At 56.2% G+C, this 12,869-nt stretch overlaps 4 protein-coding genes across 4 annotated transcripts; 2 read left to right on the top strand and 2 right to left on the bottom strand.

The window, feature by feature from the left end:
- Positions 1-982: 982 nt before the first annotated feature.
- On the bottom strand, positions 983-2,989 carry GGS23DRAFT_557968 (uncharacterized protein). The gene has a single exon (XM_051515736.1). The coding sequence runs from the start codon at positions 2,355-2,357 to the stop codon at positions 1,404-1,406; it is 954 nt and encodes a 317-aa protein (XP_051373870.1). The 5' UTR covers positions 2,358-2,989; the 3' UTR covers positions 983-1,403.
- Positions 2,990-3,930: 941 nt separating this feature from the next.
- On the top strand, positions 3,931-6,677 carry GGS23DRAFT_412070 (uncharacterized protein). Its single transcript, XM_051513680.1, has 6 exons — positions 3,931-4,355; positions 4,523-4,688; positions 4,754-4,884; positions 4,948-5,151; positions 5,210-5,555; positions 5,606-6,677. Exons 1-6 carry the CDS (start codon positions 4,018-4,020, stop codon positions 6,632-6,634), a joined length of 2,214 nt encoding a protein of 737 aa, XP_051373869.1. The 5' UTR covers positions 3,931-4,017; the 3' UTR covers positions 6,635-6,677.
- Positions 6,678-7,320: 643 nt separating this feature from the next.
- GGS23DRAFT_412081 (actin cytoskeleton-regulatory complex protein) lies at positions 7,321-9,319 on the top strand. Its single transcript, XM_051513681.1, has 3 exons — positions 7,321-8,042; positions 8,164-8,398; positions 8,494-9,319. The coding sequence occupies exons 1-3, from the start codon at positions 7,806-7,808 to the stop codon at positions 9,234-9,236; spliced, it is 1,215 nt and encodes a 404-aa protein (XP_051373868.1). The 5' UTR covers positions 7,321-7,805; the 3' UTR covers positions 9,237-9,319.
- Positions 9,320-9,907: 588 nt separating this feature from the next.
- On the bottom strand, positions 9,908-12,016 carry GGS23DRAFT_412029 (FAD/NAD(P)-binding domain-containing protein). Its single transcript, XM_051513679.1, has 2 exons — positions 11,723-12,016; positions 9,908-11,415 (listed from the first exon to the last, which is right to left on the bottom strand). Exons 1-2 carry the CDS (start codon positions 11,837-11,839, stop codon positions 10,363-10,365), a joined length of 1,170 nt encoding a protein of 389 aa, XP_051373867.1. The 5' UTR covers positions 11,840-12,016; the 3' UTR covers positions 9,908-10,362.
- Between the last annotated feature and the right edge of the window lie 853 nt (positions 12,017-12,869).

Raw genomic sequence — 12,869 nt, 5'->3', positions numbered from 1 at the left:
GGTGGCGGTGACTTGGTTAGATCAACTGAGAAAACGGCCATCTAGGCACTTGAAAAACGACGGAGGCAAAACCAGGTAAAAACGGGCACAGCTCCTTCAAAAGAGACAATTGAGAAACGAGGATAAGATAGATCCACTGATCGGCGAACGAGCTTTCAGGTAAGCTGATCAAAAGCTGATGGGAGGGCGTAGGTTGTTGATGGTCGCCATGGTTGTCTGCCCTCCCGTTGATCCTGACCTGAAAAGCTAAGGCCAAAAGCCACGAAAACGGCTCTGGAGCCACGAAAACAGCTCCTGATCAAACGAAACTCTGGGGATCTCCTGATCGACGTATCCTGAACCTGATGACTGCAAAAACGGGCGCAAAAGGTCGCTCCTAAGACTGATGAGGTTGCGGCTCGGGCTACTGGGTGGTCGCTACTGAACAGGAGCAGCGTAGGCACGCTGTAATGGAGGCACGAAACAAGGATTGCCTAACTGCCAATAACTAGCCTAGTGCCGATTAATTAAGATTATAGCTATAAATAGCTATAATCGGTTGATCGGCTAGCTAAAAACGGCAGCTAGGAAAGGAGGACTGGAAAAGGTAAAGACGAGGAGGATGGCTAGAAAGGCATGGCAAGAAACGAATAAATAGCTATAGGTCCTGATATCTATAGGTCTAAGTCTGGCTAATGAAAATATGAGTGCGCGACCTATATAAATATACATCGAAAAGGCTACGTAGCCTAGATCTACCGCACTATTATAATACGCCGTTTTAATTGGTTAAAAGTTCGTATGACCTATTTAAAAGGGATGCATCTAATAAAACCGCAGCATACGCGTCCATTTATTTACCTACGCGTTTAATTCTATTTCCTACCTATTTCAATCCTATTTAATCGAGGTTAGTTTCTCCCCGTTTAAAAATCGATTGCTAATCCCTTTTCGTAGTTCAATCCAGGTTAGTTTCTCGTTTAATCCAGGCCAGTTTCTCCCCGTTCAATCCAAGTTAATTTCTCCCCGTTCAATCAAGAGTCGATTACTAATCAATCCCTTTTCGCAGTTCAATCAAGCGTCGATTCCTACTTACCCCTTTTTCCCTAGCCTTCGGAGAGGTTCTAGGTTTTCGGCACGAAAACCTGGAGAAGCGCGGAGCGCTTCGACGTATTTTAACATAGCTCAGGAAGCCGTCTCCTCCGGATAGGGAGCGCACATGCCCAACTATGCCTTGTCGGCCTTCACTTATGACAGAAGGAGCCTATCTCTGATTTGTAACATCTTCTAATAAACCGCAGCCAACCGTGCCCTCCGCAAACTTCACCGTACCTCAACCGACGGGTAAGCGTGAGAGCTCTGCAGAAGCTTTGCATGAACCTGGTCGTTGAGTCACCAGTGATGTCATGCCTCGATCTTCAAAGTCATTCAAGCATCTTTTCGCATGCCAGCACCCCAACTGGTGGTCCCCAACGAGTGGTCTGGGGATAATATGACCTGTTTTCATAGTACTGTTGATCAGTGAAGTAGTCATCCAAAGAACACTCGAGATTCTCCACAAAGTTGAATACACTTTCACCTGAGGAACGCTTCCAAAGGGAGTCTTCCAACCTGACTTCCACAAATCTACAAGAGTTGCCGTTAAACACCTCTCGGGTTAGGTTTGGAGCAGGTCCTATCCGCCGACTGATCCGGTAGTCGATAAACCAAATATTATCCACCCAATCCGTCTCAAAACCGGCGGCTTCGATGATGCATCGAAGCGGTCCGGTCACATCGTAGCATGGAAATCGCCATGGGTCACTCATGGAGCTACCCCATGCTGGGTCGAACTCGAAAGCTAGATGACGAAGCCCCTTAGCGAAGATAGTACTCCAACTGATGGTATCAAAGTCGAACGGTTGAAGGCATACTAGGTCCGATTTGGGATTAATGGTGAATTTTTGTTTTCGTCCGTCTTGTAAGAACTCGACAAGAATTGGAGCTTCATCTAACTCTCCTGAGAATCTGCTTTTACAGGATGCATTGATCCAATCAGACCAGGTAATTGAAGTCCGTCGACATCTCTGCAGTCGCTGTCGAGAAGCTGTGCAAGCATTCCATAGGCCGATCTCAGACATATATCCTGACGGATTCGACTCCGTCCATGACAATTTTCTCCGTCCGCTGCACTGCGGTGCCGCCAGACAGTATCTGTCTTGATACATATGCCTAATGGTTTTGCTTGCCAAAGTTGACATCGCGTCATGGGATGTATTGATAAATGTGAAGAAATGTGCCGCCGGGTGGCTGTTAAGCGAAAGCGCCGCAAAGTCCCAGATCCGGTCTTGCAGTTCCTTTGGCAATCTCGCGAATGGATGAAATGTGTCAGAAGCCATGATTGGGATTGCGGTTTCTTTTTGCGCCGATCCTGAGAGACGTAACGGCTCGAGGGGAGCTCTTCGTGTTGTCGACTTCACGGTATCGCAGGCAAGACGAGATCGGAGGCTGGCAAGAACGTGTTGTGACCGCCCAACTAATACTGGCGGTTTGCTGCGGACTTTTAATGGTGACAGAGTGGTGTCGTGTCGTTTTGCCGGGAGATTTGTGGACGCGATGCTGTGGATCCAGGTGCGCAGAGCAGCTGGGATGTGTGGTAAACCCTACGACTCGAAGCGTTGGTGTCTGGTTTGTCGGTTCGATAGGTTATGAGGCAGGGCAGCCAAGCGTGATAGGATTGATTAAATGACTATCTGTGACGTAGCTGGTGAGAGCAACGTATGGCGTACTAGGTTGCGCGCATAAGGAGCAATGGAATGCGGGTGAGAAGGTGTGTATTGACTGACTAGAGAGAAGGAAATATAATAGAGAGTGTGGAGCGATCTATGGGTACATATAGAAGTGCTCAACCAGCTTAGGTAAGCTGGGTGGTTGCCACTAGGGGCGAATGCCTACGTAACACTATCGACGTAGAATCGATGTAGAATCGATGTAAAGAAAGCAATCCTCAATTAGAGGTCGCTAGTACGATATGCTCTTCGACAAATTTAAAGATAAGTAAGGTTGTGGGTAAGATATATTATATAACCGCGGACCCGCTTTTCGTGTAGTTACCCTAGGTTTACTATAAGCTTTAAAAACCCTACTTTTATACATTAAATAATTCACTATATAAATTAAAAAATTATAAATAATGGATTAGATTAAGGCGTATTAACATTTAAAGCGTACCGAATACATAGTTATCTTATTATCCGTTTCGCGGACGGGCCTTCGTCGGCTAAAGGTGTACCTACCCCAAGGCAGCGCCCCGTTGTAGGCTGAGAGCCAGTTGGAAAGCACGATTGAGAAGGCAGCTTCCCGTCCATCCCATCCACCCAGCGCCCATCCGAAGCGTGATTTGGGGAAGGTGCTCTCTCTGGGGCAAGCTTCTTTCCCTCGTCACTTCTTACCTGCTACCTGTCGATACCTACGATACCCCCGATACCCCCGGCCCGGCCTGGCCACACTTTTTCCCTCTCTTTTTTGCCCCAACCCGGTCTATTGTCTCCTACCTACCTCTTCTCTCATATCTTCAATTCAGCCCGTCGATTCTCTCGCGTCCAGTTCTCTTTTTGCTCGCCCCGGCCCCTTTGCTGAACTGTTCTTCTCTGCCTCTGCACGCCTCGCGTATTGAACCAAGGCCAGCAAGCAGCCGCCGAGATACCGTCTTCGATCGGAAGAGCTTGCAAGGATCGGCAGGTCAGGGACGGATGCTAGCCTGGTGTAGAAGACGCTCCACACCACCCAGTAATCTCTTCATTGACATCACTGCACCGACAGACGCGAAACCACAACGCGACAAGTCGCAAACCACCTTCTCCCCCCCCACGCCCGCTATCTAGTCCGCTCTGGCCCTCACCCGCCCTATATCTGGACATTCCGGCTTCGCATCCGAGCCCACGAAATTGCATTCACCATAATTCATGCTACCTCGCGGCGTCGCCGCCTACTTGGTCCTGCTGCCCGCGCCGGCCAGAACGTAGGAGCTCCAACCCGGGTCTCCTTCGATGAGTCGCGATGGCGGCCGCCCAGCTATCCGTGCCTGACCAGATCCGGCAACTCGAAGGCGCCCGCAAGCTCGTTCTGGGCGATGTGAGCTACTACCCGCAGGTGATACAAGCGACGCTTCCCATCATAGGACCGTCGGCCCAGGTTGAGTTCCGACGATGGGGTGCCGATTTCCTCGCCGAAGCCTTTGCGACGCCAGCCATTCCGCTCAGCCAGAAGGAGACGCTGTCTCTAATAGTTTTGGAGACTCTTAAGCTACTGGTAGAGGACGTGAACCAGGACGCCATCGTCTTGCGGAGCGTTATTCAGGCTGCCGCTAGTATATACCCGCTAGCTGTAAGATGGATGTAGGTTCTGCCCTGCTCGGCACCGTAGACTACCCGTAGGCTTCGCTGTGCGCTGTCCCACACCCACGACCGATGCACCTCTACGGCGCTCTCCCGTTTAGACCGCTCATATTACCCCCCTCAGCCGTGATCTGAAGGCCACGCCGCTGACATGAACTCACGCTTAGCACCCACAACTCTTACGACACGTCCACGTGGGAGAGGATGATGGCTATCAAGGCGAGGATACTGCGAATATGGGATACCGCTCCGATTTCGATTCGAATCTGCTGTATTAAATTTGCCCAGCGGGTAGTCCTTGCCCAGACCCCGAGCATAAACCCGGAGCCCAGAGTAAGCTCGCTCCTTGGATTCCGATGTATTCTCCCTCGTCGTTGCGTTGCTAACTCTGCCTACAGCGTGGCGACCCCCTCGATATATCATTAGCCATTATCCCTCCAACGCACCCCGTTCTCGAAGGCTCGAAGCTCGAGGCCGAGGCCTCGGGACTCCTGGATAGAATGCTTAGCATATTGCAAGAGAATAGCAGGTACGCGGCCGTAGACGCAGTCTGGTTGAGCTGTTGTAACTAACACGCCGTTAAACACCTCAGCGACGCTCTACTTGTCGACGCCACGTTGAACACGTTATCGATTCTCGTCCGCGCCAGACCAGCAACTTCGAACAAGATCCTCAACACGATTCTAAACTTTAACCCGCTCAAGCTTGCGAACTCACCAATGACGCCCAAGACGAAGGTCCTTATCAAGTCGATGGAGAAGACTACACGGATGCTGCTGATGCATCTGTGTCGGAGGTGGGACTCCCTACAGCGCGATGGGCCCCTCCCCTTCTTGCTGCTAACTTTGCCGCAGGAATCCACACAATCCCCTAGTCGGCCGCATGCAACAGTATGTTGAACGGCTGGTGCGCTTGCGGGCCGAGATTTTTGACGAAGGGGGTCGGAAGCGAGCCATGGCGGAGCACGCCGATGGGCTTGATGCCAAACGCCAACGAATAGCAACTGTATCCCACCCGCAGATCGAAATATCTCCTCTTAAGCCCGGCCCTCACAGCCTCGCCGAAGTCTTCACGTTCACAAATAACGATGGGCTGAAGCACTTCAACGTCGGCGAGAACATACCGGCTGACCTCGCCGCCAAGATCAGCGTCTTGACCATTTCCCGTCTCAACCCCCAATTATTAGAGCGAGCCATTCAGGTCAGTCCCGTCCCGTCTGTTTCTTTAAACTTCGTCTCACCTGGGCGCAGGGCGTTCGGGACCGTTTGAGGTCCCTTTTCGAGGCTCCGCAGGAGCAGATCAACCCCGAGACGACGCCTCTCGATGTGGAAGAAGACGAGGACGACTACGAACCGGATTACTACGCCGCGGAGGACACAGAACAGATTTTGAACAAGCTTGACTCTTCGCCCGCCGATGAACGGCGCGAGCTGGAGAAACCGACGTTAAGCGGACTCTCGTTACCTACGTTCCGACTCTCCTCCCCTCCCACCCTGACCGCAGAGCAAGCCTCGAGGGTGGGGCAGGGATCTATCGCCCGCGTCTTCGACACGATGAGGACGCTCGAGGATCCCGTCGTCAAGAAACCGAAGGCCGGCATCAATAGGCTCGCGGCCAGCTCGTACGACCGAGACTCGTGGATCACATTGATAACTCGCCTCGGAAGTCGCACGACCAGCGGGCTGGATGATATCTCGGCGAATGGTGAGGACGCAAAAGTAGCGCTGCCAACTGTCCGCCTCAGCGACTCTACCCGCGAGCTGCTTTTCAACTACGTACTCGAAGACTTCCGGAAACGCATCGAGGTGGCCGTGTCGTGGCTGAGCGAGGAATGGTACAACGACAAATTGCAAAAGCGGTCTGTGGCGTCTTCACCCGTTCCCCGCGACCCTCCGATGAACTATGAAAAATGGGCGCTTCGCCTCCTCGACGGTTTTTTCCCGTTCCTCCACGCGCAGGACAAGGTGCTGACGCGGTTCCTGAGCGAGCTGCCCGAACTGAACTCGGCCATGCTCTCACGGGTCAGAGCGCTATGCCGGGATCCGAGTCTGGTGAACTTGGCGTTGACGAGCCTCTACTATCTGATAATGATGCGCCCCCCGGTGCGAGAATTGGCACTCGACACGGTCCAAGACGTGTGGGCGGAGTACGAAGACTCGAGGCCGATGGCTGCTAAGTACCTACAACGGTGGCGACCCGGGTTTCTGGAAGCTGCTCAGCAAGGGATGGTTGGGAGCGAGGCGTCGTCCGGGGCGAACGTGACAGTGGTTACAACGTGATACCCCCTCCCTGTTCGAGCCGCGTTTGTGGGTTGCCCTCACGGGCCGGTCGGTCGGTCGGTCGGTCGGTCGGTCGGTCGGTCGGTTAGTTGGTCATTTTTTCTGCTTTAATTTTATTTAGATTCAGCGGGGCCCCGGCTGGCACCCGGGAGACGGGACTTGCTGGCGGACATCTCGCCCGAAGAACACGAGCATTTCTATATACATATACGCGCGGGGTGGGTGGCGGATAGGATAAGCGGGCCATGCTCGGGATGTAAGAGGATCAAGGGACAGATCTAGGTATGCAGTCTCACCGGGGAACACACACGGCTTCACGGACAAGGCCGTGGTTGGAACTAACGAAACGGACGGTGTGTGATGTGTGCGCGTATAACTCGGCTTGCTTCTTGTTCTCGTTCCCTCTCCTCGCCTAGCCACCTAGCCGGTTGAGCTGGGATAGCGTATGATGATGCCTCGCTCCGTACACATGGAACAGTGATGTGCTAGAAGGTGAAGAGGTTAGTAGGGATGATAAGTTCGAACTCCCCCCTCCCCCCTCCTCTCTTACGCGCATGCCTCTACGTATATAATATGTCGGTTAGGTGAGTGCCTGTAAAGGTCTTGTGCCTAACGGGCGTGGCCCAGAGCGCGGTTAGTATTGCGCAGTCCTCAGTACCAGGTACCCAGAGGCGGGAGGTACTTACGTGTAGGTTAGGTGCCTGGTAATCAGGGGTATCTCAGGCCGGTACGTTGGGAGATGTGGATGTAGGCATCTCAAGTAGGTACCTAAGTTGTGCAATTCATTAAACCCACTTACCCACTTACCCACATATCCCTATATGTGCATCCATTGATCCCACCCTACCTCCTAACATGACCTATCTACCTATCTCTCCCCTACCCTACCGACTAGGTATGCTTTAGTCTCATCCTCGCCGACCTTACGACATCACAATCCACATACGGCCCTACGTACCACGTCAAGCCGAGCGACGTCGACTCACGAACAAAGGATTCCTCCCGAATACCCTACCCTACCCGACTTCATCCCCTTCCTTCGTAAATCCGGATCGCCGCCCCCTGAATCCGGAGAAGAGCGAGACTAGCGCGCAACCGAACGGCGACCACACGAGCAACCGAATATCCGCCTACCACCTCGCAGCTCTCACCGGCATAGGGGTCCCTCGCCATGGCACCTCGCATCGAGGCCCAGGAGATAGACACGTACTGGAACATCTTTACGACCCGGACCAATGGCGGCAAGTACCTGACGGGCGACCAGGCCGCGCCGCTGCTCAAGAACAGTGGTCTGCGCGACGACCAGCTCGAGCGTGTGTGGGATGTGGCCGACGTCGACAATGACGGCAACCTCGACTTCGAAGAGTTCTGCGTCGCCATGCGCATCATCTTCGACTTGGTGAACGGGGTACGTGCGCCACCAACCACTCTATTCTATCCTGTCTTCTAGCTTCGCCTCGCTCTCAAGTAGAGCTTCTCCTTACCTCCTATGCGGCGTTGTGAGCTAACGCAACTGGCGAACTCTATAGGAATACGCCGACGTACCTACGACGCTACCCGACTGGCTCGTCCCCGAATCGAAAGCCCATCTCGTCCAAGCGAACCGAGCCCTGACGGGCAAGCAAGTACAATTCGAGCAAGTAGACGACGACTCGGATACCCCGGGCCTCAAGGATGGCTTCGACTGGTATATGAATCCGCAGGACAAGACCAAGTATGAATCAATATACCAAGAGAACCGAGACATGCGGGGCGAGATATCCTGTTAGTAGCCCCATTTCCCTGCTGTGTTTCTTCCCGACGGCGGACAAGGGATATGGCGAATACGTATTAACTGAGGGCTGGGGAATCGGAAACAGTCAATGCCCTCGAGGAGCTGTACGATTCGCTCGACGTGCCAGACACGGACGTGCGGTCGGCGTGGAACCTGATCAACCCGTCAGCGTCCTCGACCATCAACAAGGACGCCTGCCTCGCGTTCCTGCATATCCTGAACAACCGACATGAGGGGTACCGGATCCCGCGGACAGTGCCGGCCTCGCTACGCTCGTCGTTCGAGCGGAACCAGATCGACTACCAGGTCGACAGCGCGCGCAACGCCCCGGTCGCGTCGCGCTGGGCCGCCAAGGCCGACGACTCAACGGCGAGCGGCCGCAAGGCCAAGTTCGGCGACCAGTACCTGACGCGCCTCGGCCGCGGCGCCTTCAAGGCGACGGGGACGGACTTCAGCAGCGCCCAGTCGGACGAGCAGTGGGAGGAGGTGCGGCTCAAGAAGCAGCTGCAGGAGCTCGAGGACAAGATAGCCAAAGTGGAGTCGGCGGCGGCGGCCCGCAGCGGCGGTGGCGGTGGCGGCAAGCGCGACACGAAGCCGGCGCTGGTCAAGCGCGAGCTCGAGCAGCTCCTCGACTACAAGCGGCGGGAGCAGCGGGAGCTCGAGGAGGGCACGGGACGGTCCAAGGCGGGCGGCGGCCTGCGCGGCGTGGCGGACGACCTGCAGACGGTGCGGGAGCAGGTGGACGGCCTCGCGACGCACCTCGCGGCGCGGACGCAGGTCCTAGAGCAGCTGCGGCGGGAGATCGAGGACGAGAAGGCGGGGAGGTAGAATCGGTAGCTAGGTGGTGGGGGGGAGAAAGAAAGAAAGAGAGAAAGGGAGAGAGAAAGGTGAGATGGAACAGGAGATGCGTGAATAGCAAGGAAGAACTGGGAGAGGACAGGTCCGTCCGGAGGAGCGGGGGGGAGACCCGAGATCTGTCCGATAGGTAGATAAGATGGCAAAGGGGAGGGGAAGGGAGGGACGAGCACCACCAGTTCGAAGGCATGGCCTGTTTGTCCGGCTGGTCTACGTGCCCGTCGGATTTGTACCGGGTGCGCCGACGGCGAGAGACGCGTCTTCCCCTTACTTAACCAGGCGACGCCGCACACGGTCGAAGCCGAGAAGCGGGATACGCGTAGGGCAGGTTCGCCGAGACGGTGCTGCTCAGAGAGAATCTAAGGCGCAGACGGGACGGAGTAGTAATAAATTGGTTGATCTTGGATACCTGCGCAGCAGCAGCAGCAGCAGCGGGGCGAAAGCGGACAGGGAGGAGATTCAGGGCCGTGATTCTTACGCATGGTAGACGACGACTCGGAAGCGCACGCCAGGGACGCAAAACATCGTGGCTGTTCGCATGGCTCTGGTGTACTCGATCGCAGTGCTACCTAGTATTAATCCATCCTCCTCCTCGCGCAGCGGGCAGCAGCACCGTGGGAGTATTGTGTCTTCCGGCTCCTCCCCGTCTGACTAGGTCTATTGCCGCTTTTCTTCTTCTTATCCGTCGTCCCATACCATACCGTATCATACATACATACACGCGTGCGTACGATACATTGTCATACAACGTGCTTCGTCAACTTGTCGGAAGTAGAGAAACGGAAGAAGAGGAAGAGACACTAATCAAGAAAATATAAAAATATAAAAAAAGAGGTCGAGGTAGAGAGAGGTGGGTATCTAGGGGTCCTCTTCTCCTTCTCGCTCCCCGCCCCGTTTTCCTCCTCCATTACGTCCGGCTCGGCTTAACCCTCCTTCGTCCCCCCCCACGCGCGCCGCCGCGGCTGCGCTCGTCTTCATCACCGTCGTCGCTCGTCTTGCGTCTTTTGAGCCGCCGAATCTAGTCGGTATATTACTACTCCTCCTCCTCCCCCCACTCTAGTCTCGACGCATATTCGACGTACCCCCGGCTGAGATCTCTCTAGAAGGCGCTCCCGTCGACGAAGCCGGCCAGGCGCTGGGTGCCGAGGGTCTTGCCCTTGATCAGGTAGACAAAGACGGAGAAGACCTTGACGGAGCCGAGGCGGCCGGCGCCGCGCTCCGGGCCCGTCGCCACCATCATCACGTCTATGGGCAGGGTCTTGACGGGCACCGGCGGCTTGCCGCGCAGCGCCAGGTCGATGTTCTTGGCCACGCCGGCCGCCTGCTTGTCCGTGAGCACGAAGCTGCCGCGCGGCTTCCACACGACGTCGCCGGCCGCCCACACGTCGCCGGCGCCCGCCGCCTTGGCCCGGAACGCCTCGTCCACGTCGACGAACCCGCGCTCCGTCAGCAGCGCCGGCGGCACGTACTCTGTGTTCGGCGCCATGCCCATCGTCGGCAGGTACAGGTCCGTGGCGAGGGCGTCGCCGCCGGCCAGCGACACCTCGGTGCGGCCGTCCTCGAGCGCGCGCGACCCGGTGACGCGCGAGGAGGGCCGCGTCTCGACGCCGAGCTTGGCGAGCTCAGCGGCGACGCTGGACGCGAGCGAGTCGCCGCCGAGGACGCCGGGGTCGCCCGAGAGCAGGACGATCTCCTTGCGGTCCTCGGGCTTGGCCTTGCTGGCCTTGCCGTAGGCGTAGGCGAGCTCGGCGGCGACCTCGCAGCCGGTGGTGCCGGCGCCGGCGACGACGATGTGCTTGGCGGCGCGGACGCGCTCCTGGAGGCCGGCGACGACGGCGAGGACCTCGGCGCCGGACCCGGCCGCCTTCCACGGCATCGCGGCGTCGACGCTGCGGGTGCCGGTGGCGAGGACGAGGTGGTCGTAGGCGATGGCGCGCTCGCCCGCCGCCGCCTTGCCCTCGGCGGCCGCGACGGAGACGCGCACCGTCTTGCCCTCGAGGTCGATGCCCTCGGCGGTGCCGACGACGAACTCGAAGGAGTCCGGCCCGTACTTGGCGAAGCCCGGCTCGATGGGGATCGAGTACTGCTCCTCTTTGAGGGCGCCGGGCACGATGGCGCGCACCGAGGCCATGTTCCAGTAGAAGTGGCTGTTCTGCGGCGAGGGGGTCAGCATCATGTGTTTTTTTTTGGGTTTGTCTGTCGGGGTGGTTGTCTGTCGGGGTTGGGAATGTGGTGGTGGCCTGCCGCCCCTTTACCCACCCACACGCAACCCGTGTCTTACACGCACCCGCTCGGCTTCGTCTTTCGCGAGCACCCCCGAGCCACACAACCTCACCCTTTGCCCACCCTCACCTCGCCTGCAGTCCTCCTGGGTAATAATAGGCGATGTTTTTTTTTTGTTTTGTTTTTTGAGGGGGGGGGGGGGGGGGGGGGGAAGAAATGACAGAAAAAAAACATACCTTAGAGACAAGGATGACCTTGAGGTCCTTGACGTGGGGCTTCGTCTGCTTGAGGAGCCGGTGGGCGAGCGAAACGCCGGCGTAGGCGCCGCCCAGGATGACGACGGTCTTTGCCATGGCAGCTGGCGGGATCTGGGACGAGGTCGTCGGGGCTATTCAGGCGATCGAGCGACAAAGGGAAGCGCTACGCTTCGACAACCAGGCGGTTCGGGACAGGTAGCAGGAGGAGCTCTTGCTACTGGGGGCGGCACAGGGAGGGAGGTAGATGATGGGAGCGCGCCAGCTTCTTCTTTTTTCCCCTTCGCCTTTTTTTATCCTGGAACTGCGGCTGCAGCGGTCGAGACGAGGGTGTCGTGGCCTTTTATTTTCTGGCTTTTTAATTTTCTCGGTCAGAGTGCGTCAGGAAGTCCGGACGGCTGTTTTGCAGGCGGGTGAGGACTTATATAGGTGCGAGAGCAAAGGTCGTCCGGTACTACGACAGGAACGTGCGGACCCTTTTTTTTAATAAAAAAAAAAACACCCAAAGCGGGTATTCGATACTAGAATAAAACTTCATCACCGTCCATATAACAAAACGCCCCACCCCCTTAAAAAAACACACCTCCAGTATTAGGTACGTAGGTAGGTAGGTACCTTAGGTACCTAGTTAAAGGTTCCCTTCGTTTTTTCCCTTTCTCTTCGTTTCTGTTCTCCTCCTCCCCTTGCGCCTCCTACGGAGACCCCACTGGGGCCGGTGGTGGAAGAAGGGGGGCCTGGTCTCAGCACCTGGCGCCGGACTTTGCGAGGTACCCGATGCCACCTGAGGCAGAGGGTACCTACCGCAGGCGATGGCAGCAGATCCAGTACCTCCGAGCTTGATAGAGGTGTGTACCCGACCCAACCTCCACCCCGCCGATCAGGTAGCAGGTTATTAGCAGCCAGGAGGTGTGCAGATAGCAGGGGTGTCCGTCGTTTGCCCTCCTTTATCCCACTATGAGGCACACCTTAGGTACCTACCTAGAGCCTACAGGTATGTGCCTTGGCCTGTCGTCCCTGCGAAGGGGCGGTACCTCGTAGTGGGCATCTTAGCTACCTAATCTACCTGCAGGTAGGTACTCCATAATGGCTGGTGTGTGCATTGGCATAACATAATTCAGGTACCCACTTC

This window comes from Durotheca rogersii (assembly GCF_024521655.1).
Source record: "Durotheca rogersii strain YMJ 92031201 chromosome Unknown GGS23scaffold_5, whole genome shotgun sequence".
NCBI classification, from domain to species: domain Eukaryota; kingdom Fungi; phylum Ascomycota; class Sordariomycetes; order Xylariales; family Xylariaceae; genus Durotheca; species Durotheca rogersii.
This window is presented reverse-complemented; position numbering and strand designations above follow the sequence as displayed.

Bases quoted from the DNA above. Each gene is read 5' to 3' on its own strand.
- GGS23DRAFT_557968 (XM_051515736.1), bottom strand. From the start codon at position 2,357: ATGGCTTCTGACACATTTCATCCATTCGCGAGATTGCCAAAGGAACTG.
- GGS23DRAFT_412070 (XM_051513680.1), top strand. From the start codon at position 4,018: ATGGCGGCCGCCCAGCTATCCGTGCCTGACCAGATCCGGCAACTCGAA. The intron at 4,689-4,753 runs GTAAGCTCGCTC...CTCTGCCTACAG, and splicing joins GCATAAACCCGGAGCCCAGA to CGTGGCGACCCCCTCGATAT. The intron at 4,885-4,947 runs GTACGCGGCCGT...TAAACACCTCAG, and splicing joins ATATTGCAAGAGAATAGCAG to CGACGCTCTACTTGTCGACG.
- GGS23DRAFT_412081 (XM_051513681.1), top strand. From the start codon at position 7,806: ATGGCACCTCGCATCGAGGCCCAGGAGATAGACACGTACTGGAACATC. The intron at 8,043-8,163 runs GTACGTGCGCCA...CGAACTCTATAG, and splicing joins TCTTCGACTTGGTGAACGGG to GAATACGCCGACGTACCTAC. The intron at 8,399-8,493 runs GTTAGTAGCCCC...AATCGGAAACAG, and splicing joins CATGCGGGGCGAGATATCCT to TCAATGCCCTCGAGGAGCTG.
- GGS23DRAFT_412029 (XM_051513679.1), bottom strand. From the start codon at position 11,839: ATGGCAAAGACCGTCGTCATCCTGGGCGGCGCCTACGCCGGCGTTTCG. The intron at 11,416-11,722 runs GTATGTTTTTTT...CCCTCGCCGCAG, and splicing joins AGGTCATCCTTGTCTCTAAG to AACAGCCACTTCTACTGGAA.